We start from the raw sequence: 26,724 nt of genomic DNA, 5'->3' as shown, positions 1-26,724 counted from the left end.
CTGACCATGCAGGATGGCCAGTGAGTTCCACTTTGGCCCAATAATTTGGCTTAGTCTCCAAATATCCAAACCTGTTAATCACCGTGGCAACTGAAAGCTGGTGGCCAGGTCCCTTCAAAGATCACTGGATTGGGGCTTAGAGGCTGTGCTCATGCCTGCCTGCAGATACTGAATAGCTGTGTGACCCTGAAAAGTCATTTCACTCCTCTCTACCTCAGTTTCCTCATCTGTGAAATAGCAGTAACACTATTTCCTACTGTGCAGAGTTGCTCTAAGGATCAAGTTAGATGTCCTACATGAGCCTTTGCTGACAATTATTATGACTGTAATTGTTAACCACTAAAGTATCAGGGACAACCAGCCTGTGGAGCACCTTCAAAGTTGGCAATAGCATAATTGTCCATTTTTGTATCTATTCTTCCATTCCAAGAGATTTCCTGTGTTAGGAGCTCTGGGTTTGGTATAATTGGGGTCAGAGGCTACACAGCACAGACAGCACATTGAGGTCCCATGCCACATGTTCTCCACAATGTCTTTTTTTTCTTTCTTTTTTTTTGTGGGGCAATGAGTGTTAGGTGACTTGCCCAGGGTCACACAGCTAGTAAGTGTCAAGTGTCTGAGGCTGGATGTGAACTCAAGTCCTCCTGAATCCAGGGCCGGTGCTCCATCCACTGTGCCACCTAGCTGCCCCTTCCACCATGTCTTAAATGCAGCAGGTGCAGCAGCAGCAGCAGCTTCCACATGTGTGTTGAAGAAATGAGTGCCCAAGGAAGGCCTCAGTGGAAAGCACAGCCTCCACCGGCCCTCAGGGCCCTTGCTCTTGGGGTGGTCTGGAGAAGAGTGGGAAAAGGATCAAGGCAGGGGTTGGGAGAAAGTCGTGTGCTCTTCCCCAGCAGTGCAAGGTCTTAACTGGGGGTTTCTTGTGTCACAGACCACATGCAACCACGACTGAGTGGGGGAGACTTTCCCTGCTCTGGGAGAGTGGAAGTGAAGTACGAGGACAGCTGGGTCTCTGTCTGCAGTCCTGATTTTCCTCTGCAGACAGCGAGTGTGTTGTGCCGGGAGCTACAGTGTGGCACCCTTGTCTCTCTCCTGGATGGGGCTTCCTTTGGAGAAGGAGGTGGCCAAGTCCTGCCTGAGCTGCTTCAGTGTACAGGCAACGAGTCCCATGTCACATTGTGCCCCACAGTGCCCATTCATGGCAGGAAGTGCAGCTCTGACAGGACCATCGGCATCATCTGCTCAAGTGAGAGATAACAAAGTGCCTACCCCCATTCCTACCCCCCACTTCCAGGATCACAGACTCTTCTCTAAGGTTTCATCTTCTTTCCAGGGTACAGAGACTTCCGGCTGATGGATGGCAACTCCAGGTGTGAGGGACGTGTTGAGATCCAGGTTCAAGGAGTCTGGGGAGCCCTCTGTGGCTCCCACTGGGATCTGACCAATGCCAATGTTCTCTGCAAGCAACTTGACTGTGGAGTCGCTGTCTCAGCCTCCACAGGAGTGTATTTTGGAAAAGCAAGAGGCCCTGTATGGGGGCACACATATCACTGCTCAGGGACTGAGCCCCACCTGGAGACTTGTCCAATGACTGCTTTGGGAGCCCCACATTGTAGTCCTGAAAATACTGCTCTTGTGAACTGTTCAGGTAAGAGGAGAAAACCTCCCATCCTGGGCCCATGGACAGAAGGAGGCCTGTCTCTGGGAGCAAGAAAATCTGAGAAGAGTGTATGTGGTCAGGGAGTCTCATGGGAGAGAGTCTTAAGACAGACTGTTTTTGCCTCCTTCTCTGGGTCAATGAACAACTAGAAGGACGCCAGAGGACAAGAACTTGCCTTTGGGGCTGGATCTCTTTCTAGATCTCATCCAGCTACCCCATCTAGCCCTATACAGACAGACACAGACACAGACACAGACACAGACACAGACATAAGATCTATCTACCTTCTTAGCAGATCTTTGTTTTGCAGGAAACCAGCAGGATGATCAATTCCAGTGCCAAGATGCTCAGCCTCAGTTACCTTTATGCTCAGGTGAGAATTTCAAGCAGCACTTAGGAAACTCTTCTCTTTGCTAGTGCAACATAGATTCATAAGCATCCAGATTCACAACCTGAAACTCACCCTCTCTCTCCTTAGTCTGCTCCCAGCCCCAATCTTCTTCACAGCCAAATAGTTGCTGAATTTCACACTTTACGTTAACTTGCCTCTGTCCTCTTCCTTCCTTTTGGGATGGCACCTCCTTAGCTCAGGCTCATTGGTCACCTTTCATTTGGCTGTCTTTTCTCTCTCCAGCACATCCTCCACTCAGCTGCTAAAATCATCTTCCTAAAGCAGAGACATGACTTTTTCTCTTGCCTGCTCAAAAATCCCAGATGGCTCCCAATGGAGCCATTGGGATAAAAGACAAACTCCTCAGCTTGACTTAAGCTCAAGCCTTTCTTCAACTGCCAAGTTCTGTCTACCATTTCTCACTTCCCATGATATATCCTTCATCTCTGGTCTCCATGCCCTTTCACAATCTGGCCCACACCTGGAGAGTTCTGCTTCATCAGCCCCACCTCTTGCAATCTCTAGATTCCCTCACAGTGAATTCCTCATATTACCTTGGACCTCATCTCTGACCTCCTGTTATCTTACTTCTTATCAGTCTGCCTGCTGTATTCCCCTCAGTAGAAGAGAAACTCCTTGAAGGCAGTTTTGTTTTTAACTGATTATCAGCACAAATCATAATGCTTTGTGCAGTGTCACCACTTGAAAAAGGATTGGACTGCATGGTGTACTAACAGATATTTCTCTCTATAGAGCTGAGACAGATCAACCTTGTGAATGGGGGAGATCGCTGTGCTGGAAGAGTCGAGGTCTACCATGATGGTGCCTGGGGCACCATCTGTGATGACTCCTGGGACCTAAATGATGCCCAGGTGGTGTGTAGACAGCTTGGCTGTGGTGTGGCCTACAATGCCACCATTTCTGCTCATTTTGGAGCAGGAACTGGGCCCATCTGGCTGGACGATGTGAACTGCTCTGGGAATGAATCCAAGGTGTGGCAATGTCCCTCAAGAGACTGGGGTCAGCACAAATGCAGGCACAAGGAAGATGCAGGAGTGCTCTGCTCAGGTCTGTTATGAACATACCTATTGAATATCCAATTAAAGGGGAAAGGACTGAGGGAGGATGAAGGCAAGTGAGAGAGGATCACCTGAGGTCAATATCCCTTGGGTGAGGTCAACATAGGACTGTCCAGATGGGCATCCTCGGTGGTACAAAGAGTCCTTGGGATGCAGGTTTGCCTTGTCTGTACTAGCCCAAGGACAAATCTGCAGTGGCACGGGATCACTGCTTTGTGTAGGTAGCAGGATTAAATTTGAGAGATGTGCTTTATTTTTGGTGGGGCAATGAAGGTTAAGTGACTTGCCCAGGGTCACACAGCTAGTAAGTGTCAAGTGTCTGAGGCCAGATTTGAACTCAGATCCTCCTGAATCCAGGGCTGGTGCTTTATCCACTGCACCACATAGCTGCCCCCAAGATGTGCTTTATGAAAGACACAGAACACCTAAGCAGTTTTATTTCCCCTCAATTACACGTAAAAACAATTTTTGAAACATTCATTTTTTTAAAGTTTTGAATTCCAAATTCTGTGCCTCCTTCCCTCCCTTCCCTTATCCCTGAGATGGTAAGCAGTCTGATATAGGTTGTATATGTGCAATTATGTGAAACATTGCCATATTAGTCATTTTTGTTCAAGAAGACAGGAAAAAAGGAAGGAAGGAAGGAAGGAAGAAAGGAAGGAAGGAAAAAGGAAAGAGAAAAATGGCATGCTTCAGTCTATAATCAGACAACATCAGTTCTTTCCCTGGAAATGGATAGCATTTTTTTTTTATCATGAATACTTTGGGATTGCCTTAGGTCACTGTATAACTGAGAATAGCTAAGTCATTCACAGTTGATTGTTGTACAATATTGCTATTACTATCTACAATGTTCTGGTTCTGTTCACTTCACTTTGTATCAGATCATGTATGTCTTTCCAGGTTTTTCTGAAATCATCCTGCTTGTTATTTCTTATAGTACAATACTATTCCATTACAATCATATACCACAACTTGTTCAGCCATTCCCCAATTGATGAGCATCCTCTCAATGTTCAATTCTTAGCTACCACAAAAAAGCTGCTATACGTATTTCTGTTCAAATAGGTCCTCCCCCCCTTAAAAAAAATCTCTTTGGGATACAGACAGTGTATAGCAGTGAAAGTATCCCTGGGTGAAAGGATATGCGCAGTTTTATAACCCTTAGGACAGAGTTCCAAATTGCTCTCCAGAATGATTGGATCAATTTACAATCCTACCAATAGTGCATTAGTTCCCAGTTTTCCAACATTTCTCATATTCATTTTCTGTCATATCAACCAACCTGATAGGTGTGAGGTGGTACCTCAGAGCTATTTTAATTTTCATTTCCCCAATCATTAATGATTTAGAGCATTTTTTATATAGCTTTGATTTCTTCATTTGAAGACTGCTGGTTCATATCCTTTGACTATTTATCAATTACGCCAAAGCAATTTTAGATAGATATAAAATTATCAAAGAATGAACAAAGATGTAAACGGAACCATGGGATGATTGTGGTGATCTAACAAAGACAGGAAAAGGAAAAAACTTCTGTTTTTTTCAACAAAGGAAACCAGAGAGACTTGCACATTTAAATTGTCCTTGCTAGTTGCTGGTTTTCAGTCTGTTCAGCCTCAGTTAGCTTCTGCAGTGATGGTGCAGAATTATAGGAAAGGGGCCATAGAATCCTACAGGCTTTGGCGCATCTATCTCAACTATATCACGACCATTAATCTAACCAAGTGAAAGGTCTCTCTAATAACTAAAGTCTCCAAACATTCCTAGAGGACCTAGACATTGACATTCATGCAGAGCCATCATTCGATGAGACTCTCAGCCCTTGGGTTCCAGCAAGTGAGCAAACTGACCATTATGAAGACACACACACATCTACACACTGACATCAACTACAGACGATGAAGTAGAAAAATCATATGACAAAATATGAAGTCTTCCTAACAATGTCAATGTAAACATGAATAGTCTATCATCTCATTGTAGAGGTGGACACAAGGCTGGACCTCAAAAGCTTTATCGGAAAGTGAGGTCCTGGATTTTAAAATGTAATACATTTGTCTATAGTGTACCAGGAAGCAACATGATATTAGAACATGCTATTTGTGGGGGTGGGTGTCACTGTGGGGGGAACACAGGTCCCTCCTCCCTACCCCACTTCTCTGTGGAGATGTCATCAGCCACATCCTAGTACAATAACTAGCTCCCTTTGGGATACATAGCTAACCACAATGGCTCCCCAGATCCAGGAGGTGGTCCCTTCTGCAGACTTATGGAGTTTATATCAGATGAAAGTGGGGTGGCTAGATGGCACTGCAGTGGATAGAGCTTAGGGCCTGGAATCAGGAAGACTCATCTTCATGAGTTCAAATCCAGCCTCAGACACTTACTGGCTCTGTGATCCTGGGCAAGTCATTTAGCTCTGGTTGCCCCAGTTTCCTCATCTGTAAAATGAACTGGAGAAGGAAGTGGCAAATTACTCCCATATCTCTGCCAAGAAAATCCAAAATTGGGTCATCGAGAGTCAGACATAACTGAAAAAAGACAACATTAGATGAAAAGTTAGGGGTACTACTACAGTAGCCAATAGTCACCAGCTAGGAAAATTCCTAACATTAAGGCACAGGTTTGGTTCTTTAACTCAATTTAATTTTATCTTTAGCTAACCCCTGTCATCTTTGTGGTTGAGACTAAAATTGGGATAAAGAAAATGTTTAGGTTAAAAAAAACAAGCAGAATATTTTACAAAGTGGAGAAGCAACAAATCCATTTGAAATGAAACATACTTTTTAGCTTTTCAATAAAAATCTATTCTCATCATTGCAATACAATTGCCACATATGGGCTCTACCACTTCAATACCCATATGAGGAAGGGGCAGAGTGGGTGGACTTGCTCAAATATTGATAAGTTAAAATCTCCTTGAAGGCAGATGACTAGACTAGGAATGGTCTTTGCCAGTTTTGTGCCTGGGTCTTTGTGACACTCCTCTTGCTCTTAATTTTGTCCCACCTGGCTGACCATTCATTCTCAATGTCCTTTTCTTGATCATCTCCCATTCATTGACATGAAAGCATGAGAGGGACTTAGAGTCTGAAAACAGGAGAACACTGAATTGAGAAATATTTGGTAGTTGTTGGGAAAATAACCATTAGCATTGGTTATCTCTCAAAGAAAATCTACATAGGGCAAGTTGGGTCTTTGTGAGAAATTTCCTGTGAGCATCTAAAGATGTAAATGAAAAGAAAAAAAGAACAAAAGAATAGTCTGGATCACAAGCTATTAATAAGTTAGGAGTTGTGAGATGAGTGATATTCTGGCAAAGAACACTGAGAATAGGGCAGCTAGGTGGCTCAGTGGATAAAGCACTGGCCCTGTATTCAGGAGGACCTGAGTTCAAATCTGGCCTCAGACATTTAACACTTACTAGCTGTGTGACCCTGGGCAAGTCACTTAATTCCCATTGCCCCGCAAAAAAAAAAGAAAAGAAAAGAAAGGAGGCAGCAGAGACCCCAAGTAGAGATGATTGGGCTCTCCAGAATGTGGCTAACAGGAAAGTGAGGTGAGATATAAGATGAAACGTGAAAGGCATTTTAGGGTCTAGAGAAATTTTTCTTTTAAAAGATGGGGTAGACTTTAGCATGATTGTAGGTAACAGGAATGGACCTAGAAGATAAAGGAGACATTGGAGATAAGGGGGGAGGGGAAGGGAATACACATTTATATAGCATCTATTATGTATCAGTAACTGTGCTAAGCACTTTTTTCCTTTTTACAAATATCTTTTCATTTGATCCTTACAACAACCTTATGAACTAGGTGCTATTTTTTTTTTTGGTGAGGCAATTGGGGTTGAGTGACTTGCCCAGGGTCACACAGCTAGTAAGTGTCAAGTGTCTAAAGCCAGATTTGAACTCAGGTCCTCCCGAATCCAGGGCAGGTGCTTTATCCACTGTACCACCTAGCTGCCCCAGTTTTTTTTTCAGGTGCTATTCTTACCCCCCATTTTACAGCTGAGAAAATTGAGGCAAACAGAAGTCAAGTGACTTGCTCTTGATCACCCAGCCAGTGAGGGGCTGAAGTCGAATTTGAACTCAGGCCTTCTTGACTCCAGGTCCAGCAGTATATCAACCCTACCCCCTTATATGCCTCTCTACTGAGGAGGTGAAAGGGTATAAAGGAGAGAGAGGAGATGATTAAAGGGGCATTCTGGCAGAGAGTTCCTCCAAGTATGTGCAGGACTGGGCCACTTTCTTGATGGTCTTTTCTTTATAATATTGGCTATGGTTTTACACTAAGCCACATAAACACGGTACAGATGAGTAAGTGTGTGTATATACATATACATATACATATACATATACATATACATATACATATACATATACATATACATATACATACATACATAGAATACACCCACATGCACACACATACACACATAAATATACATACATATACAATTTACTATGTGCAATATAGACATACACATTAAAATATAACTTGAAGTTAGAATGGCTGTGCGTATATAAAGATACACCTATAAAACCTACACATTAACATATAGACACAGCTAAACCAAAAAAGAAAGAAGCATGATTCATTTATAACTTTTTTTTTTTTGGTGAGGCAATTGGGGTTAAGTGACTTGCCCAGGGTCACACATCTAGTAAGCGTCAAGTGTCTGAGGTAGGATTTGAACTCAGGTCCTCCTGACTCCAGGGCCGGTGCTCTATCCACTGCGCCACCTAGCTGCCCCAAGAAGCATGTTTAATGGCTGTTTGACACATGGTTATTGTAGAGAGAGGCATTTCACCAATCTGTCTCCTTCTGTAATACAAAGAATATTGAAGTAAGAACCAGGAAGCCTGTTGTCATTTCTGTTATTAATTATCTGTGCAGTCTTGGAACAAGTTTCTGAAAAGGGATAATTTCCGTGGGGAATGCCTGTGTCAAACATTGGTGGGGAGGTGCCAAGAGAGGCCCTGTATCTCCCCTATTCTGGCATGAGTAACACCATCTTAGAAATAGCCTCCCAATTCTATTCAAAGTGAAGAGTCTAAATATTCCTCTTGTCCCTAGTTTCTGGATACTCTCCCAATCCCTACTCTTGGTACTAGGGTTAATGGGCAGAATTATTGATGGCTAATCAATGATAAAATTCTACAGCAAGTCTGCCAGCATGGTTAATGCAAATAGAAACTAGAGGATTGTGGGGGGTGGGTGGGACCTCAGGGTATAAAAGACCCTTTAAAGCTGTGTGTGTGTGTGTGTGTGTGTGTGTGTGTGTGTGAAGGAGCAGTGGCTTCTATTTTGTCAAAGAGACTCCCCATGATGCATGCATTTTCTGTTTGCAATTAAGGCTTCTCCTGATTTTGTGTCTATGCAAACAAGTTTTTGCCATGATAGTAGCAAATGAAGAGGTGAAATCTGTTTATTGTTCACACACCTGTGACTTATTGCTGTCCTGATTCGAGTCTAGTTGACTTTGATTTCCATGACAAACACAAGGCTAGTAACTTCTGTCTGAGTACTAACTCCAGGCCACATGGACACCGAGGACCCTGGAGAGAAGGATTTGGTTCTGTTGCTGTTATTGCTTTGGTGATCTCTCTTGCAAGCCCAGGATGATTGTACCCAGAAGGAGTCTGGGAAGAACCTATCCTGTGGGCCCACTGAAGTGGAGGGAGGGAACCTCCTAATATTTCATTCACCAAGAAACTTTACCTGCATTCTTCTGTAGAGGTCATGTCTCTGAGGCTGCTCAGCGAGACCAACAGCCAGGCCTGTGAAGGACGACTGGAAGTCTTCTACAATGGGATCTGGGGCAGCGTTGGCAGACAGAACATGACCGCAGTCACCGTGGGAGTGGTTTGCAGGCATTTAGGCTGTGGGGACAGTGGGATTCTTGACTTTGCTCATACAAATGAGGCAAGTTCCAGAACCATGTGGGTCAATGGTGTTCAGTGTCCTAAGGGACCTACCTCCCTTTGGCAGTGTCCATCAGATCCATGGGAGAAGAGACCATCCAATGCAATAGAGGAGGCCTGGATCACGTGTGTTGGTGAGTGCCCCATGGTCTGTACACAAGTTTCATGAAATCCATTCTGTTCCTAATCCCATATGATATACTTCAACAAACATTGAATATGCATTATCAGTCACCCAATCAAAAAGCATTTATATGGACCAGACAAAGTGCTAAGGAACTTGGGATACAAAGGAAGATTAAAAAGTGTCTGTCCTTAAGGAATTTACATTTTAATGAGAGAGACAGCACATGTAAATCAGTTCATACAAAATAATGATAGAGTAGATGAAAGACAACCATGTGGGGGATGGTACTGAAAGCTGGGCACTTGAGCTGAATCTTCAAAGAGTTCAGGGATTTTAAGAGTCAAAGTTTAGGAGGTAAAGCCATCTAGGGATGGGGAATAATCAGTGCAGAAATAGGAAATGGGAATGCATGAAGGACGAAGGGTGAGGAGGCCAGTACAGCTGTATTACAGAATGAGTAGAGAGGAGCAGAGTACAAAAAGACTCAGAAGGTAGAAATGCACCAAGAAGCAAATGTCTTTATTGTCTTTATTTGTTTGTTTGTTTGTTTATTTATTTATTTTTGGTGAGGCGATTGGGGTTAAGTGACTTGCCCAGGGTCACACAGCTAGTAAGGGTCAAGTGTCTGAGGCCAGATTTGAACTCAGGTCCTCCTGAATCCAGGGCTGGTGCCCTATCCACTGCACCACCTAGCTGCACCCCCCCCCAATGTCTTTAAATAGCAAAGGGCCTCATTTTTGACCCTGGAATTAATAGTCACACTACCTTATTGAGCAGCATGGTGGCAGGGGGGTGGGGGTGGGGGTGGAGTGGCATACACTGTGGGGAAATAATTTTGGCAGCTAACTAGAGGATGAATTGAGATGTGAGACCAATTAGATTATTATAATGGTCCAAGGGATGGGTGAGAAGGGTCTGAATTAGGATGCTAGTTGTGTTGGTGGAGAGAAAGGACATAAGTGAAAAATGGAGAAATGACAAGATTTAGTGATTGATTGACTATGTGGGGTGTGTGTGTGTGTATGTGAGAGAGAGAGAGATAGACAGACAGACGGAGGAAAAAAGAGGACATCGAGTATCTCACAAAAGAGACTGGGTCTGTATAAATAGATCTGAGAATCCTTTGCATAACAAAGTTTATTGAACCCATGGGAGCTCATAAGATCACCAAGTGAGAAATTATACTGGGAAAAAAGAGAGGGATCAGGATCTTGGGGAACATCCACAGTGAGTGAAGACATCATGGATGAAGATGCAGCCAAAGAGACTTCCGAAGAGCTGTCAGGATAGAGAACCAAGAGGCAGCTGAGTCACAAAAGCCCAGAAGGGAGAGAATGTCTGAGGGGAGTTGGTCAATCATGTCCAATGCTGAGGACTGGTCAAGGAGACCGTGAAATGCAGCAATTCAGGGGAAGGGTCAGACTATAGGCTTCTTTTTTCAAAGAGCTGAACTGGGAAGGGGAGGATAAGGTTGGGACCATAGCTGGCAGGCATTGTCTGAACAAGTGAGGGGGATTTTTGTAGATAGGCAAGACATGGGCCTGTTTTAAGGGAGCAGAGAAGGAGCCAGTAGATAGGAAGAGATTGGATATGAATTAGCCAAAGGGTAATGGTGGAGGCAAACTGCTGGAGAAAACAGGGATCAAGGGTACATGTGAGGAGGTTTGCTTTGGCAAGCATGAGGGGCCGTACGTCATCAGAGAACAAACTGGGAAAGGTAGTTTGGAAGGCTGTCTGAGTGACGAGGACGACAGTAGGAGAGGGAGTGTTCAATGAATAGTCTCGATTCTTTTTTCAGTAAAGTACGAGACCAATAGAGAAGATAGGGCGAGAATAGTGTGCTAAGCGGGAAAGGAAGGGGTGGGGGCAATGTTTGACCTGGCTACTGAAATGAGCAGGAAAGGCCTAGGGTTCGAGCCTTGTTTCTGTGAGGGTCTAGTTGAGATTTAAGCTACTAAGCTGGCAGAGATTTGTAGTGAGATCAGCATTACGACTTTCTCCAGTTCCATTCAGCTGCATGTGAGTAAAAGTGAAGAAGGTGAATGGCAAGAGTTTTCCAAGGCTGGTATTTGGTAAAATGGGATGAATGATGGGATAAGTGAGCAAGGGATTTAAGTGCAGAGGATAGAGCACAGTTTAACTCACCAGGAAGTCAAGATTGTGAAGGGAGGAGAGTGTAGCCATGCGAGAGGTTCTGACCTGAGATAATTCTGATGGTTGGTGGAACTGGAGGGTAAATGGAGATGAAGAGAAAGTTTAGGAGGGATGCTGCCCAGGGTGAGATGGAAAGATAAAGGAAATTCATGATTCTTGATCAGGAAAATGAAACATTCATGTGTGATAGCGAGATCAAGGATAGGACCATCTTTGTGTTGTAGCTGAGCTGGGGTAGAAGAGCAGGTCATGGGAGTTGGATAAATTGAGGAACTGGACTTTTAGGATCTCTGAGGGAGTAATCAGTATATCGATGAAGAAAAGAAAGATAGTGAGGCAGGCAATGAACTTATGAGAAAGCACAGTGAATGTTAAAGGGGTCAGTATATAATTGCTATGGGAATCTGAGCTGGGGGATGATGGCATGCTAGGATTACTCAGCAGGTTGGACAAAAAGATCTACAGTATCCTCTGTCCTGAGGGAGATGGGTGACAGATCTGTGATTACACAGATAATGCATTAATTTTCCTCTTTCCATGTTAGGAGTGCTCAGTAGAGGAAATGGACCTTTCTTGAAATAGGATTAAGAATGTCTAAAATCAAGAACCAATATTATATGCATTATATACAATGAAGAAATGCTTGTGATATTTCCAGAATTAAAGCAAAGATAACAAAACCTGGTCCGAAAAAGGAGATAGAAGTCATTTCCCCCTTCTTTGCAGAGGTGGGGAATAATCAATGTGGAATCCTACATGTAACGTCAATTTTTTTCAATGTGTTCATTTATTTTACTGAAGTTTTTTCTTCTTCTTTTATTCCTTGTTATGTGGAATTGCTCTCTGGAAAAGGAAGTTGAAGGGGAAAGGACAAATGGGAAAACAAAAGTGATATAAGAACCAAAGAATGAGTAAAATTTTATTTTAAACATTTATAGCCAAAAAGAAGAATTTGGACTTTAGCCCAGAAACACTCCAAGTGTTTCTCCAAGTCCAGTGCTGTTCACTATGCCTTACTGATGAAGAAAGGTGACAATTAAGAAGCATGCCTTTGATTTCTCAATCCAGAGGTTCTAGGTAACTTTGGAGGGAGCACTTTCCATTTGGTGGTGGGGAAGAAAGGCACATTGCAGGAGGTCGAGGGTATGGAGGACCTCAATGGTGAAGAAGTGGAGGCAGTGAATATTGACAGTGTTTTTCACATGATTAACAGTGAATGAGAGGCTTTCTTTTGAGATAAAGGAGACCTGTGTGCATGTTTGTTGGCACTGAATATGAGTGTTATTGGGAGGTGACAAAGGAAAGGGAATGTTATCAATGGAGTAAAGTCCTTGGGAAGTTGAAAGGGAATAAGACCAAGGGCACAAAGGGGATGGGTTGGTTTTGGAATAGAGGCAAGCCACCTAATATTTTCAGACTAGAGCAAAGGTAAGGAGAAAGAGAAATGTTGAATCATGCATAACCTATATCTGGTTGCTTGCCATCTCAGGGAAGGAGGAGGGGAAGGAGGGAGGGATAGAATATGGAGCTCAAAACTTTAAATAAAAATGTTAAAACATATTTTTATATGTTGAATAATACTTTCAACTCCAATCTCCTCTTACCTGACACTGATGGCCTCAGGACCTACACCCAGCTCAAGACATTGGTACAAAATAACTCTTTAGAAAAAGCTAAGTTTAATGCCTGGTTAGCCAGAATGAGGTAAAATAAGAAGCCACTAAACTACCTGCATTGTGAACACCACTTATCTACAAATCACTAGAGAAGCTGATTCCTCTCCTGAGAATGGAATTTATTTTAATCACTTCTTGTGTCATAGTGATAACCTGCATTACTATTTGATCAGAAGGTGAATTTCCCACTACTTAGTCATAGCTTGGGAAGATTCCCAATGGAAGTAACTGGGAGAAGAGATGGGCTGTTGGTGAGGGTTACACACCAGATGGGGTGACCCTAGTGCTTCATACTGTACTGATGACTATGTGGTCATTTAAATGATCAGTGTGTGGGCCTGCACTTGATGGCCATGGCTTCCTTGATTCCTGATTTCTCCTCACCTGTCCTCAGAAAGACAGAGATCTAGAAAGGGGCAATCATTCTAAGTTAGTCATTAAAGCCTCCCTTGTTGACCAGGATGTGGTCAGCAATTGATCAAATGCTTATGGATGCTCAACAACCAGTTTATTGGTACTGAGCACACAAATGGAAATAATGTAAAGTTCCAAATAACCTTACCAGGGGAGGGGAGATGTTCATCTTTATGTTCAGCTTGGAAAGGTGATCAGCATCCATTTGGTGGTGTCAAGAAAACTCCTAAGAACTTTCAGAATCTGGGAACCCTCAGTCCCAAATGTAAGTCTTTTGATCTCTCATGTAAATGGCTATGAAGGGGAAAGGGCAGTGGTACAGAACTGAAAGCAAGGGGTGAGGCCAATGTCTTCCTTGACCGAGTCACATTCTGGGCCTTGTTCCTACATTCATTAAGTATATATGGCTTGGTGGCACACACCTGTAATCTGCTACAGAGGAGGCTAAGGCTGATGGATTGTTGGAACTTGGAAGAGAAGAGTTAAGGGAGATTGACTTTCCACACTAAATCTGGCACTGGGTCACCTGGGGAGGAGCAACCTTTCCCAGACTGGAAACATAGCAGGGCAAATTAGCTTTGCCAATGAGCTTTGGGTTTGGGCCTGGGAGTGGCTACTGTACTTCCAGCCTGGGTGAAAGAGGAAGACTCCGATTCAAATAGATAGATAGAGAGGGATAGATGATAGATGAAGACATAGAGAGATGTAGGTCAATATCTATTTATACATATCATCTGTATTTCTTTATCTTCTCTATCATCCATATCTATCTATACCTATGTCACACACACACACACACACACACACACACACATATATACGTGTGTGTGTATATATATGTATGTGTATATTTGTCTATGTCTTTATCTACATTGACACACACCTCCATCTGGACAACAAGACACTGTGCATAATGTCGCGCCTGCCTAGTGTCTTGGAACGATCTGTGCTAAATGAACCTCTGCTCTGCTGGCAGCCGAGCCTTATAGGATCAGAAGACCAGAGATTGAGAGCTAGGATTTTAGAGTCTGAGAAACAGGGCCATAGACGTGGAAGTAGCTACAGCTCTAGCCACAGAGCTGGGATTCAAACCCAGGTTTTCTCTGTATGACACATACCCTTCCCCACCCCCAACACTGTAAATAAAACAAATAACCCTAACTATTAGAACAAGGGTAGTAGGATAAGAAATGTGTCACTCAGGGCCTCCGTGGACCTCAGAGAAGTCCTGGCAAATATCACCCATATCAAGTCACTCAGACTCCAGGAAAACTTGGGGAGACTTTTGAAATTCAATACTCTTTTAGTTCTTACCTAGTTTACAACTGGGAACCTTTAAAGCAAATTCAGGCCCAAATAGTTTGTTATTTACCAGTCTAACTGACCCAGGCAAAGAATAATAAAAGGAACAGTAAAACATATCATCAGAACACAAAAAAGTAAAGTAATAAGGGGTCACTCATACACAAGTCTAAATGTGTCATCTTCCTTCTTCCCAGGTGGTTTGGGAAGTGAGATCCTACAAATTCAGCTCCTCCATAGGGAAAGCATTTTTAAAGTCCTTCTGAAACTTAATTGAAGGGCAAAAACTTCAACTAAATAGGACTCTATTATATCTCTGCTAGAATCTACAGCCAGTCTCTGCATCCAAACCATAATTTCAATGTCTTCTCTCCTTGCTCTTTGGAGCCTCATGGACAACCAGGCACTTCTGAGGTACCTGGATACTGCCAAAGTGGCCTTTAGTGCTCCAGTGAAACGTGAAAACAAAATCCAGCAGAAATCTCCTTTCAACATTTGTACAATCCTCTTTCCCCAATCCTGAGCACAATTTAAGGGCATACTGCCTCCATGGCATATAATGTACTTGGAGTGTAGTAGCTGTTGGAGCCCAAACTCAAAATTCTGCTGCCAAAACAAATAAACTTGAAGGGGGGAGGGGCATGATGATGGTGGTGGTGATGATGTGTATTTCTGTTAGGGGTCCTCATTATTGAAGTAGATTGGAGAAAGATGTTGTAGGAGTTGAGGAGGCTGAGAAAACAGAAAGCTAACATATTCAGAGAGCCAGGGAATAGAAGAATATGAGCTAAATACTGAACAGAACCAGAAAGACAATGTATACAACAACATTGCAAAGACCATCAACTTTGAAAGACTTAAAAACTGATAAACACAATGACTTTCCATGATTCTGGAGGCGCAATGATAAAATCTACTAACCTCTGGACAGAGAGGGGATGTCCTCAGAATACAGACTGAGACATATGTGTGTGTATGTGTGTAGGTACATGTGACCAAGGTGAAAATTTATTTTGCTCGACCACACGTGTTTGTAACAGTTAGCTTTCCTTTTTTCTTGTTTGTTTCCTTCCTTCCTTCCTCTTTTCTTTCTTTCTTTCATTTTGTTTCCTGGTGGGGAGGGTAAGATGGAAGGGAGAAAAATAGGTGTTTGTTAATTTTTTAAAATTAATTAAAAATTTTTTTAAAGTTGAGTGATCCAAGGGATGTGGTGTCTTCAGAAGAAAGTTATGTTTCAGTTAGTATAAGAAAATGGAAGGAATCGGAGAGAAAGATATATTTCTAGAATGACATGTAACATCAGTTTCAATAGCTTCTTTCACAAAGAATGTAGGAACTATCACTGTATCTCTAAGAGGCAATGGGATCTTAGAGTGATTGTTTAGCTGTCATTCTATGAGGAATCCATGAGGAGATTGAAAGCTTAATTATCATTCTGGAGAAACTATTCATGTGATGGCTAAAGAAAGGAATGAGTACAAGACTGAGAACATATTTCCGGAGAGGATCAGATTTAATGCTTTTCTTGCAAGAAAATATGAAGAAAAGTCTTGAGAAGAGACTCCAGTTCATATCCCAAGAGAAATGAATGGTGGCGTCGTGTTTCCAGAATTGAGAAATCAGTAGTTGTAATGATGGTTAAAGGTGACTTCAGCTGTGAGGTTTATCATGGATGATTGTGATAAATAATTATTTATGGGTTTGTTTCATTTTTTGTTACACAATTAATAAATAGTATAGTCAATAACCTTATGCTGATTTAAATTTAGGGAGGGACAGAAACAGAGAGAGTTTCTAGATTTTATAGGGTTGAGCTAATTTTTAATTAATCAGAGAAATGTTGCAATTTGTCATTAAGAGCAGAAGTTACACCTAGATTAGAATTTGGGATGAGGGGGGCAGCTAGGTGGCACAGTGAATAGAGCACCGGCCCTAGATTCAGGAGAACTTGAGTTCAAATCTGGCCTCAGACACTTGATGCTTACTAGCTGTGTGACCCTGGGCAAGTCACTTAACCCTCATTGCCCCACCAAAAAAAAAAAAAAGAATTTGGGATGAGGATGAATAAGGACAATATCTTGCGATTCATTCAGTACAACTGCCTCATTTGGCATATGTGGAACCTGAAGCTCAAGGAGGTGGAATGAGCCGGAGGTCGCTTTGTGACCCTCTTCCAGGAGAATCAAGCTTCCCAGTCTGGGTGCAGATTGCTTTCTCCTGGCCAGAGTAGGGCTGCCTAATCTCTAGAAATGGCCCAATTCCATCCCCTATGAGAACTGCCAAGACACTGCAAGCAATCACCATGCTACCCACGGAGGGCGGGGCTCGAGTGGAGAGCACCTGCATCAGGCACCAGAGGCAGAGAGGATCGCTCTCAGAAGTCAAGCGGCTGACAAGTGGTGAAGGCACACATCCCCACCTTTCTTTTCATCCAATATGCTGCCAAAGAAGGAAATGGGCTGTTTTCGGCATGTTCTTATTCCAGACGCCCAAAGCCAGGAGGCCTAGGCTATAATTGTGTCTTCTCATCACAATGACAGTTCATGGCTTCTTTTTTCCCTTGGGGTTCAAGGGTTAGAGGGCTTTTTTTTCTTGTTGAAGGTGGAACAAGCAATGCTTTTGCACTTCTAGGCAAGATCCGAGTCCGAGGAGGAGGAGACAAGTGTTCAGGGCGTGTGGAGGTCTGGCATGAAGGTTCCTGGGGAACAGTGTGTGATGACGCTTGGGATCTGGCTGATGCTGAGGTGACCTGTCAACAACTGGGCTGCGGCTCAGCCTTGGGTGCCCCAGGGGAGGCTGCATTTGGCCAAGGAATCGGGCCCATCTGGCTGAATAATGTTCATTGCAAAGGGAATGAGTCCTCTCTGTGGGACTGTGTTGCTGATCCCTGGGGGCAGACAGATTGTGGGCACAAAGAAGATGCTGGTGTGAGGTGCTCAGGTAAGGGTCTGAGAGCCTGGGCTGAGACTAGGAACCGAGTCACTGGGCACTGTGTCTGTCATGGGGTGTCAGGGAGAGAATCAGGTAGAAGGAATGAACAGCATCAGTCCCTGAGTCTGTGATCATCTCTGGACACTCTGCCTTTGACCCTGTTATCTTTATCCCTCCCAGTCCTTATGGAGGGAGATCAGGAGATTGATATGTGCAGAAAGGGGGACTCAGGGAATATGAACAAGGCAGGAAGCAGAATAGACACTTGTTCCTTCTCCCACACTACAGCTCTCTTCCTCCTTCCTCCTCCAGGTGTTCCCACAACTAGAGAACTTCAGGAATCTTCAGGTATGACTCTCCTATCCATGGGGTGACTAGGATAGAGATAACAGAGGAAGGGGCTCCAGTAATTTGCATGGGGGAAACTCAGTGAAGAGCAAGCCAGGCCTGCCCCTGTGTGACTCCCCCTACACACCCCACATCTTCTTGTGAGGGCCAAATTTAATATATGGAGAGTTAATTGAGTGGCTCACCATAATATTGGGGTCCTGGAAATAATGAGGGACCTCTAGGTCCAAAGCTCCCTCCCCTCCAAACTGCCTTTTTAGATATTTCTCCCAGGCCAATAAGAAAGGAGCCTAAGAGCCTCTTTCCCACAAATGAACCAGGTTTTATTAATGGGAATAAAATAAACAGCAAAGGTGAAATTAATAAAAATCAAAGATAAGGGAATAAGGAAAAAGAAATACGGATAATCCTCCTAACTCTAAACTAAGTCTATACAATCCCCAAACTCACTTCCAGTTCAGCTAATTCAAAAGAAAGCAGGGCTTTTATGTTAACTCACTACCTGGGGCTTGTAGCTTCAGTGGAAAAAACAGCTTATAGCCAGGGCCTGAAGGACTCATCTGCCTCTGCTGCTGCTCACACCACTGGAAGGAAAGTGACTCCGGAAGAGACTGAGGTCCCCTCAGCAAGAGTTTACTCTCCCTCCCCCAAAAGGGGAGGTCCTTCAAAACTGCCTCTGGAGAGTGGTTTCTCCTGCTGACATCAGCAGCACACGTCACTTCAGGGCAGGCCAGGTGTGGCTCATCCAATCAGACAGCCAAATTCCAATCATCTTACCACATTCCCCACTTTGTTTCCTTGATGAAACACTCTGAGACTATTTCACTGTCCTGGACCAATCTCTGATAAATCCCACTTAGTTACTGGGAGTATGGGAACATCCCTTAGATACACTCCCATCAGGAAAGGGCCCCAAGGACCTGCTTCTCACTGTCTAAGCAGGTTCAGCTCTTCCAATGACATAATAAGGAACAGCACAGGACCTCTAGAGCCCACACTGCTAGGCTATGGGGGCTTTCCTTGATAGGCCTCATTTCCAACCCTTCACCCATGCTTGGAGGTTATGGAAGGACCCAGTGCTTTGGAGAGATATGGAATTTAGTATCAGGAGTCAGCAGTTATGAAATAATGAGCCAACAAGTGCATTTAGAATTCCCACAAAGAACCTAGTGTCTTTATCTGGATGTTGACCGGCCTTTAGCTCCTTGGACATCATGAGAGAGTCAGGGACAGAGGGCCCATGGAATTTCTCTTTCATAGGTCACAAAGCCTTGAAGCTCTTCTGGGTCCTTGGGGCTGTCCTGATAGTACTGTTCCTACTTGCTCTCTTCCTGTGGTGCAAAGCTAGAGGATGGACTGACCAAATCAGAGGTAGGAGGCCCAGCAGTGGGTTATCTAGGCCAGGAATTCATCTTAAGATGATCAGGACCTGAGTGAGGGGCCTCAGTCTCAGGGTGAGAGTTTACGGTGGGGGGGGGTGGTGTGTGTGAAAACTACAATGACAGAGTGAATTGACCTCTTTAGGGGATCCCTATGCCAGAAGTAAATGAAGGATGCCTAATAGAGCCAACATATCACTTCAATTGTTTCAGTATACATGATTGTCAGACCTGCTGACCTCTCCTGCGTGTCCTAAGATAGGCTGATACAGGACATGTGGCCAAAGGAGTGCTAGCACATGAGAGGAGGAAGACCTAAGACATAACTGGAAGTCTCATTGTGAACAATTCTAAGGAAAGATCATAGCTGGTAAAGGAAGCTGCAAAGTAGATAGATGGTGGGGAAGGTGAAGAAATGCCCATAGTTTTGAATAGATGTCAAGCTGGGGAAAGGGAGTCTCTTCATTCAGTGAGAGGGGCATTGATCCATCTGGGGAAGTCATGATGAGGATGTCAGGATGTGAGCCCCTCAACCTGAAAGCTCTCCATTCTCATGCTTTTCTCAAGCAGGGAATGTTCTTCAGGAAGCTGTTTACAAGAAGATGGGTGTTCCCCAGAAGGAGGATGAAGACCTACATCTATTTAACCACCCAGGTCTGTAGGGTTCAGGGGCCTTTCGCTCCCATGATACGAGTGGCCTCTAAATACCCAGTAGAGAATAGACCACAGCCACAGGAAGGAATAAATCCTTGAAAAGGTTTGCTTGAAATGACTCAGACTCAGAACAGCCATCCTGGGTTTGGCCCACCATCCATCTGGCCCCATAGTCTTACTTTGATGAAGCTTCAGTGACCTTGTAGGAAGCCATGGAGTTAAACTGTTTTTGCTTCTTCTAAAAACTGCTCTTTATAGGATCATAGGATCATAGATTCAGGGCTTACAGGGATCTTAAAGGCCCTCAGATCCAACCACTGCATTTTGCAGATGAATACAAGTTCAGTGACTTGCACACAGTAATGCATCTGGTAGGTGTCTGGAGTGGGATTCCAGTGGAGGTCCTTTTACTCCAAGCACAGGGTCTTATCTCCTGCACCGTGCTGGAACTATTATAGAGTACTTTGTGGTTCACAAAATCCTTCACATACAGTATTTCATTCACATATCATGTGACAGTATCTGCAAAGTGCTTGGCCAATCTAAAAGTGTTAGAGAAATGTTAGTTATCTCAGCCATTATTAACCCTTCCATGGCTTCTCCCAGCTCCCACCCCTGCACTCTCAGATCTTGAGATCATTCAGGAATATCTCCCACTCTCCTTCCCCTATTATATCACTATTGCTCATGAAAAGGGGGCTCCAGTAATCTCTTTCTGTCCAGTTGTCTGGCCTCCTTGTCATTTGTGGGCTGAGAAGTCTGGAAACCACCACTACCACCATTAATTCAGTTGCTCCCCAAAGCCTACTGTAGGTCTGCTGGGGTGTGGCTTATGTTGCAATGTGCTCCACTCTCACCCTGGTCAATAAGTCATTTCCTGCCAACTGTCTAAGTTGTCTTGGTCTGCAAAATTGTTTCACCCCCATCCTTTTTCGGGTCCTGCCACTCCAGAATTTGAGACATTATATAAAGTTGTTTGAGGGGGCGGGGTTCCCTGCCATCTTAACTCTACCCTCCTGTTTTTCATGTTTCTCATGGAAACTGAAAAGAACTGAATTTTGAGCTAAGGAAAAATTTATCTTTTCCAAATGAAGAGGATAGACATTCTTTTTCTTATTGGACAGTACCTATGTCATCTAAAGAGAGAAGTCCTTCTCTGAATTATGCAGCAAGCAAAGTTTGTGGGGAGCCCCTCACATCCCTTCTCCTCTGAGTTTCCCCTTCAAGCGGGAAATTGTTCTTTCTTCCCCTACCACCACACCAGGGGCATCAGACTGACCCCTTGTGACCCAAATATCCAGTCTCCTGTTTTCACCCTGTAATTTGGTCTTCCTGAGCAGGGCTGCAAACTCAGGAACTGACCTGAGTATCCCTGGGGCCACTTTGAGGAGACTGCATGGCCAAGTAGGCCAGGTGGTCTAAGCTAAGATGTAAGGGGAGAAAGGAAGATGTTTTTTGAGAGATCTTTAGGAAATTCATCTAAAGGAGCCACTGATGATGAAGCAATCAAGCATCTTTTTAAGTCTTTGGAAAAGCTTTTGATAAGGGACACCTTTGCAATCTGACTCCAACTTTTCCCAGACCTACCACTGAGTCTCCCTGCATTTACCTTTGTCTACAGGATTAGAGCCTCATTAGAATCTATGATAGGAGACTTCTGTTCAAAGACTTGCTTGCTCTACAGGGAGGGAAGGAAGCATTTCATCATTCTCATTAAACATTTCAATCCTTTCAGAGGCTCCTAATGGCTTAAGTGGTGTCCCAAGATCTGGTTTTGAAGTTGCTGGAGGAGTCTCTGAGCCTGAATCACTTTGCATTTCCTGGGTTAACAAAAGAGATGCCTTGGCATCCCCAGAAGAGAGGAGCAGGAACAGAAATTCTACAAGTGAGTGGACATCATTTGTTCATTGACATCCTTAACAGGCTCAGACCTTAGTGGAGGGACAGACACCCAAGGGGCTCTGTATGTAGTTTTAGGAGTCAGTTTGAAAGCCACATGATGCCTCTGTGATCAGGAGAAAGCATGGGAGGTGAGAGAGCTGCTATAATGAAGGGATTGAGAAGTATTCTGAGATTTTAGGCCTGGGTATTGGGAAGCTCATGTCAGGGCTGAGTCTGACATGGAGATATTGGCTGCAAAGGGCTTGGTGTCCAGACTGCACTTCCCTGGGTTTTCAGTTCCATGTTTTTGGAGAAACAGTCACACTTCTCCTTTCCTAGCACTGCCCAGAAATTGCCCTGAAAACATTCTAGCTCTTTTGGTGAAAAGCCTTGGTGTGAGCATCTGTCTAAAAAATTGAATCAGAATACTCTTTAAGCCCAATGAACTTTGTGAGGAAATGTCATATTTTATTGATTATCTTTCATAAGTACACATAGGTACCCCCCTCTGACCACTCTCTGCCTCCCATTTTATATAACTTTTTTCCATGATGAAAGACAGCATGGCATAGTGGATAGAGAGCTGGATTCTGAACCAGGAAGACCTGGGCTCAGATTTGGTTTCTGACTTGAACACAGTATCCTGACAGTGTGACCCTGGACAAGTCACAACTTCTCATCTCTCTAAGACTGTTGCAGAGAAGGTACCTAGACCTGTATTGGTGGAGATGAGTTTCCTCCCTTTGAAGTTCCCTAATTAAATTAGTTCTACTAATTAAATGTCAGGTCCAGTCCCCATTTTTCCTTTCTCTTCTGATTATTTATCCAATCTGACTCTTCATGTCCATCATCATCATCACCACCACCACCACCACTTTTATAGTATTTGATATTTGTCTTCTTTTGTCTATAGCTTGGTTACTTTCCCCAAGATATTATGTACTCAGGAACAGGTTTTTATATTATGGAATTAACATCTAATTCTGTTGGTTTACCGCTAGTGAATGCCCACTCCTTTTGTATTCATGTTGCTTAGTTTTTAGATTTAGGATTATTGTTGTTGTTAGTGTTGATTTATAATGTGCATTCTCATCCAGTTCTATACTATTAATATTTTAGCATTTTTTACTTTCTTCTGGTTAAATCCTTCCCACATTTCACCCTCTGTAGCTAGCATTGCCCAATTCTTCATATCCTACCCAGTAGGCCCCTAAGTGATATAGTAAATGGAATCCTGATTGTAGAGTCAAGAAGATCTGAGTTTCATCTTGCTTCAGACATTTACCAGTTGTGTGCTCTAGGTACAATTTCTGCCTCAGTTTCCTTATTTATAAAATAGGGGTAACAATAGCACCTATTTTACAGGGTTGTTATGAGCTAAATATGACCATATAAAGGGCTTTGCATGCTTTTTATAAAGCACTGTAAACAGCTAGCAATTGTTAGTATTACTTTTGATGATGAAAATTCTTAAATACACAATGGGACGTAAAGTCCTAACTCTTTTCTAACCCTAACATTGCAGTCTGAATAGAGGAGTCAGTAATGTATTTTTCTTGTTTTTTTAGGTCAATACCTACAATTCCTTGAAATAGACACCACCCTTTGAAAAGAAGTCGAATAAAACCATCCCTTGGATAAACACCATTGTGATGTGGAACTCAGCTTTTCTTGGTAGGACTAAAAGAACAGCTAAGTTTGGAGGGAAGTGGTGACTACGATGCTGAGTCGTATGTATTGTTATCATATCCTCCCTTGGGAATGAAATAAAGAAGAGCGATACTGCTTGAGATCCACATCATTCTGTTCTTTTCCCAAGACTCTTTGATTGCTTAGATATACTTTATTCCCAGGATAGTTTAATCTAATCAAGGGCAATTTTATCTATTTCTGGTTTGTGCCTAGTTAAGTTTTTAATCATCCAAAATGACATAGTTGGATTCTACAAAGTCCCTTTGCAGGACAACCAAGGTAACCTACTAGTCTGTGATTGTTACACTGCAGGAATTACAATGAAGAGATTCAGCAAATCAAGTCATATGGCAGGGAAAATAGGGCTTTTGGGGGAGAAATCAAGAGTTTTCATGGGACAAAAAAGAGTTTTTGGGGAAAGGACAACATAAAATACAAAAGAATGTCCAGATATGAGTAATTTTTTTTTCTAATTTTGGACCTTGAACATGCTTGCCCACTGTGACTATTTGTATCAAATCTATATTGTTGGGCTGATTCTCATTGCCTCATAGGATCAATTCATACAGTCATTCCAAGGGGCAGCTAGGTGGCGCATTGGATAGAGCACTGGCCCTGGAGTCAGGAGGACCTGAATTCAAATCTGACCTCAGACACTTAACACTTCACCCCAATTGCCTCACAAAAAAGAAAAAAAAAAAGAATCCATACAGTCATTCCATGTATCTCTCATTTCTTGATGTTGGTCATTTCTAATAGCACAATGAATGTCCATTCCTATGTCACATTTTGCTATTCCTCAGTCAATGGACATTTGTTTTTATTTCCAGTTTTTGCTAACCTCAAAAAGTGTTGCTGTCAAGTCAATCAACATTTATTATGCACCATTATATGTCAGGCACTGTGCTAAGTGATGGAGATATGAAGAATGGTAAAAAAAACCCCAGTCCCTGCCCTCAAGAAGCTGGCAGTATAATGGGGGGGACACAACATGTAAGCAACTATATACAAACAAGTAATATATACAAACTACATGGGGGGATAATCTCAGGAAGAAGGCACTAGCATTAAGGGGGATGGCTTCTTTCTTTTTTTAATAATAAAAGTATTTTATTATTTTTTAGTTACATGTAGGGATAGTTTTCAACATTTGTTTTTATAAGATTTCTAGTTTCAAATTTTTCTCCCTCCCCAAGACAGCAAGCAATCTAATATAGGTTATATATGTACAATCACATTAAACATATTTCTGCATTAGTCATGCTGTGAAAGAAGAATCAGAGCAAAAGGGAAAAAAAGAAAAACAAAAAAAGTAGAAATATTATGGTTCAATCTGCATCTAGATTTCACAGTTCCTTTTTCTGGATTTGGAGAGCATCGTGAGTCTTTTGGAACTATCTTGGACCATTGTATTGCTGAGAAGAGTCAAGTCTATCACAGTTGATCAACACACAATGTTGTTCATACTGTGTATAATGTTCTCCTGGTTCTGCTCATCTCACTCAGCATGAGTTCATGTAAGTCCTTCCAGGTTTCTCTGAAATCCGCCTGCTCATCGTTTCTTACAGCACAATAGTATTCCATTACATTCATATACCACAATTTGTTTAGCCATTCCCCAATTGATGGGCACCCCCTCAACTTCCAATTCCTTGCCACCACATAAAGAGCAGCTATAAATATTTTTGTACATGTGAGTCCTTTTCCCTTTTTTATGATCTCTTTGGGAAAAAGACCTAAAAGTGGTATTGCTAGATCAAAGGGTATGCACAGCTTTATAGCCCTTTGGGTATAGTTCCAAATTGCTCTGCAGAATGGTTGGATCAGTTCACAGCTCCACCAACAATGCATTAGTGTTCCAATTTTTCCACAACTTCTCCAACATTGATTATTTTCTTTTTTTGTCATATTAGCCAATCTGGTAGGTATGAGGTGGTACCTCAGAGTTGTTTTAATTTGCATTTCTCTAATCAATAATGATTCAGAGCATTTTTTCATATGGCAATAGATAGCTTTGATCTCTTCATCAGAAAACTGCCTGAAAAAAAAAAAAAGAAAACTGCCTGTTCATATCCGTTGACTATTTCTCAATTGGGGATTGACTTGGATTCTTATAAATTTGATTTAGTTCCTGATATATTTTAGAAATGAGGCCTTTATCAGAAATACTGGCTATAAAAATTGTTTTCCAGCTTTCTGCCTCCCTTGTAATTTTGGATGCATTGCTTCTGTTTGTACAAAAACTTTTAAACTTAATGTCATCAAAATCATCCATTTTGCATTTCATAATATTCTCTATTGCTTGTTTGGTCATAAACTATTCTCCTTTCCATAAATCTGAGAGGTAAACCACTCCTTCCTCTCTTAATTTACCTATGGAATCACCCTTTTTGTAGAAATCATGTACCCATTCTGACCTTATTTTAGCATAAGGTGTAAGATGTTGGTCTGTGCCTGGTTTCTGCCATACTATCTTCCAGTTTTCCCAGCAGGTTTTGTCAAATACTGAATTCCTATCCCAGAAGCTGGAGTCTTTGGGTTTATCAAACAGTACATTACTAAAGTCATTTGCTACTGTGTCTCCTGTGAGTAACCTATTCCATTGATCCACCACTCTATTTCTTAGCTAGTACCAAATCGTTTTGATGACTGCTGCTTTATAGTAAAACTATAGATTTGGTACAACTAGCTCACCTTCCTGTGCATTTTTTCATTAGTTCCCTTGATATTCTTTACCTTTTGTTCTTCCAGATAAATTTTGTTATTATTTTTTCTAGCTCTATAAAATAATTTTAGGTAGTCTGATTGGTATGGCACTGAATAAGTAAATTAATTTAGGTAGAATTGTCATTTTTATTATATTAGCTTAGCCTATCCATGAGTAATTCATATTTTTCAAATTATTTGCATTTGATTTTATTTGTGTAAAAAGTGTTTTGTAATTGTGTTCATATAGTTCTTGGGTTTGTCCTGGCAAGTAGAGTCCCAAGTATTTTATATTGTCTACCATTACTTTAAAAGGAATTTCTCTTTCTATCTCTTGCTACTGGATTTTGTTGATCATGTATAGAAATGTTGATGATTTGTGTGGATTTATTTTATATCC

General features: G+C 42.5%; 1 protein-coding gene across 6 annotated transcripts in view; it reads left to right on the top strand.

Annotated features, from left to right (window-relative positions):
- Positions 1 to 23,722, top strand: part of LOC122729981 (scavenger receptor cysteine-rich type 1 protein M130-like) — a 52,142-nt gene extending 28,420 nt beyond the window's left edge. The window contains exons 7-17 of one of the 6 annotated variants that reach the window (XM_043969151.1): positions 932 to 1,246; positions 1,334 to 1,648; positions 1,971 to 2,033; positions 2,805 to 3,119; positions 8,874 to 9,194; positions 17,365 to 17,673; positions 17,977 to 18,012; positions 19,273 to 19,383; positions 19,962 to 20,045; positions 21,781 to 21,930; positions 23,495 to 23,722. In XM_043969151.1, the coding sequence (XP_043825086.1) occupies positions 932 to 1,246; positions 1,334 to 1,648; positions 1,971 to 2,033; positions 2,805 to 3,119; positions 8,874 to 9,194; positions 17,365 to 17,673; positions 17,977 to 18,012; positions 19,273 to 19,383; positions 19,962 to 20,045; positions 21,781 to 21,930; positions 23,495 to 23,535 (2,060 nt within the window). In that variant the 3' untranslated portion in view covers positions 23,536 to 23,722. Of the gene's footprint in view, positions 1 to 931; positions 1,247 to 1,333; positions 1,649 to 1,970; positions 2,034 to 2,804; positions 3,120 to 8,873; positions 9,195 to 17,364; positions 17,674 to 17,976; positions 18,013 to 19,272; positions 19,384 to 19,958; positions 20,046 to 21,780; positions 21,931 to 23,494 lie in introns of those variants that run through there. The other 5 variants (XM_043969150.1, XM_043969152.1, XR_006353370.1 and 2 more) reach the window with 5 other exon arrangements.
- The last annotated feature ends 3,002 nt before the right edge of the window (positions 23,723 to 26,724 follow it).

Source organism: Dromiciops gliroides, chromosome 5 (assembly GCF_019393635.1).
Source record: "Dromiciops gliroides isolate mDroGli1 chromosome 5, mDroGli1.pri, whole genome shotgun sequence".
Taxonomy (NCBI): domain Eukaryota; kingdom Metazoa; phylum Chordata; class Mammalia; order Microbiotheria; family Microbiotheriidae; genus Dromiciops; species Dromiciops gliroides.
This window is presented reverse-complemented; position numbering and strand designations above follow the sequence as displayed.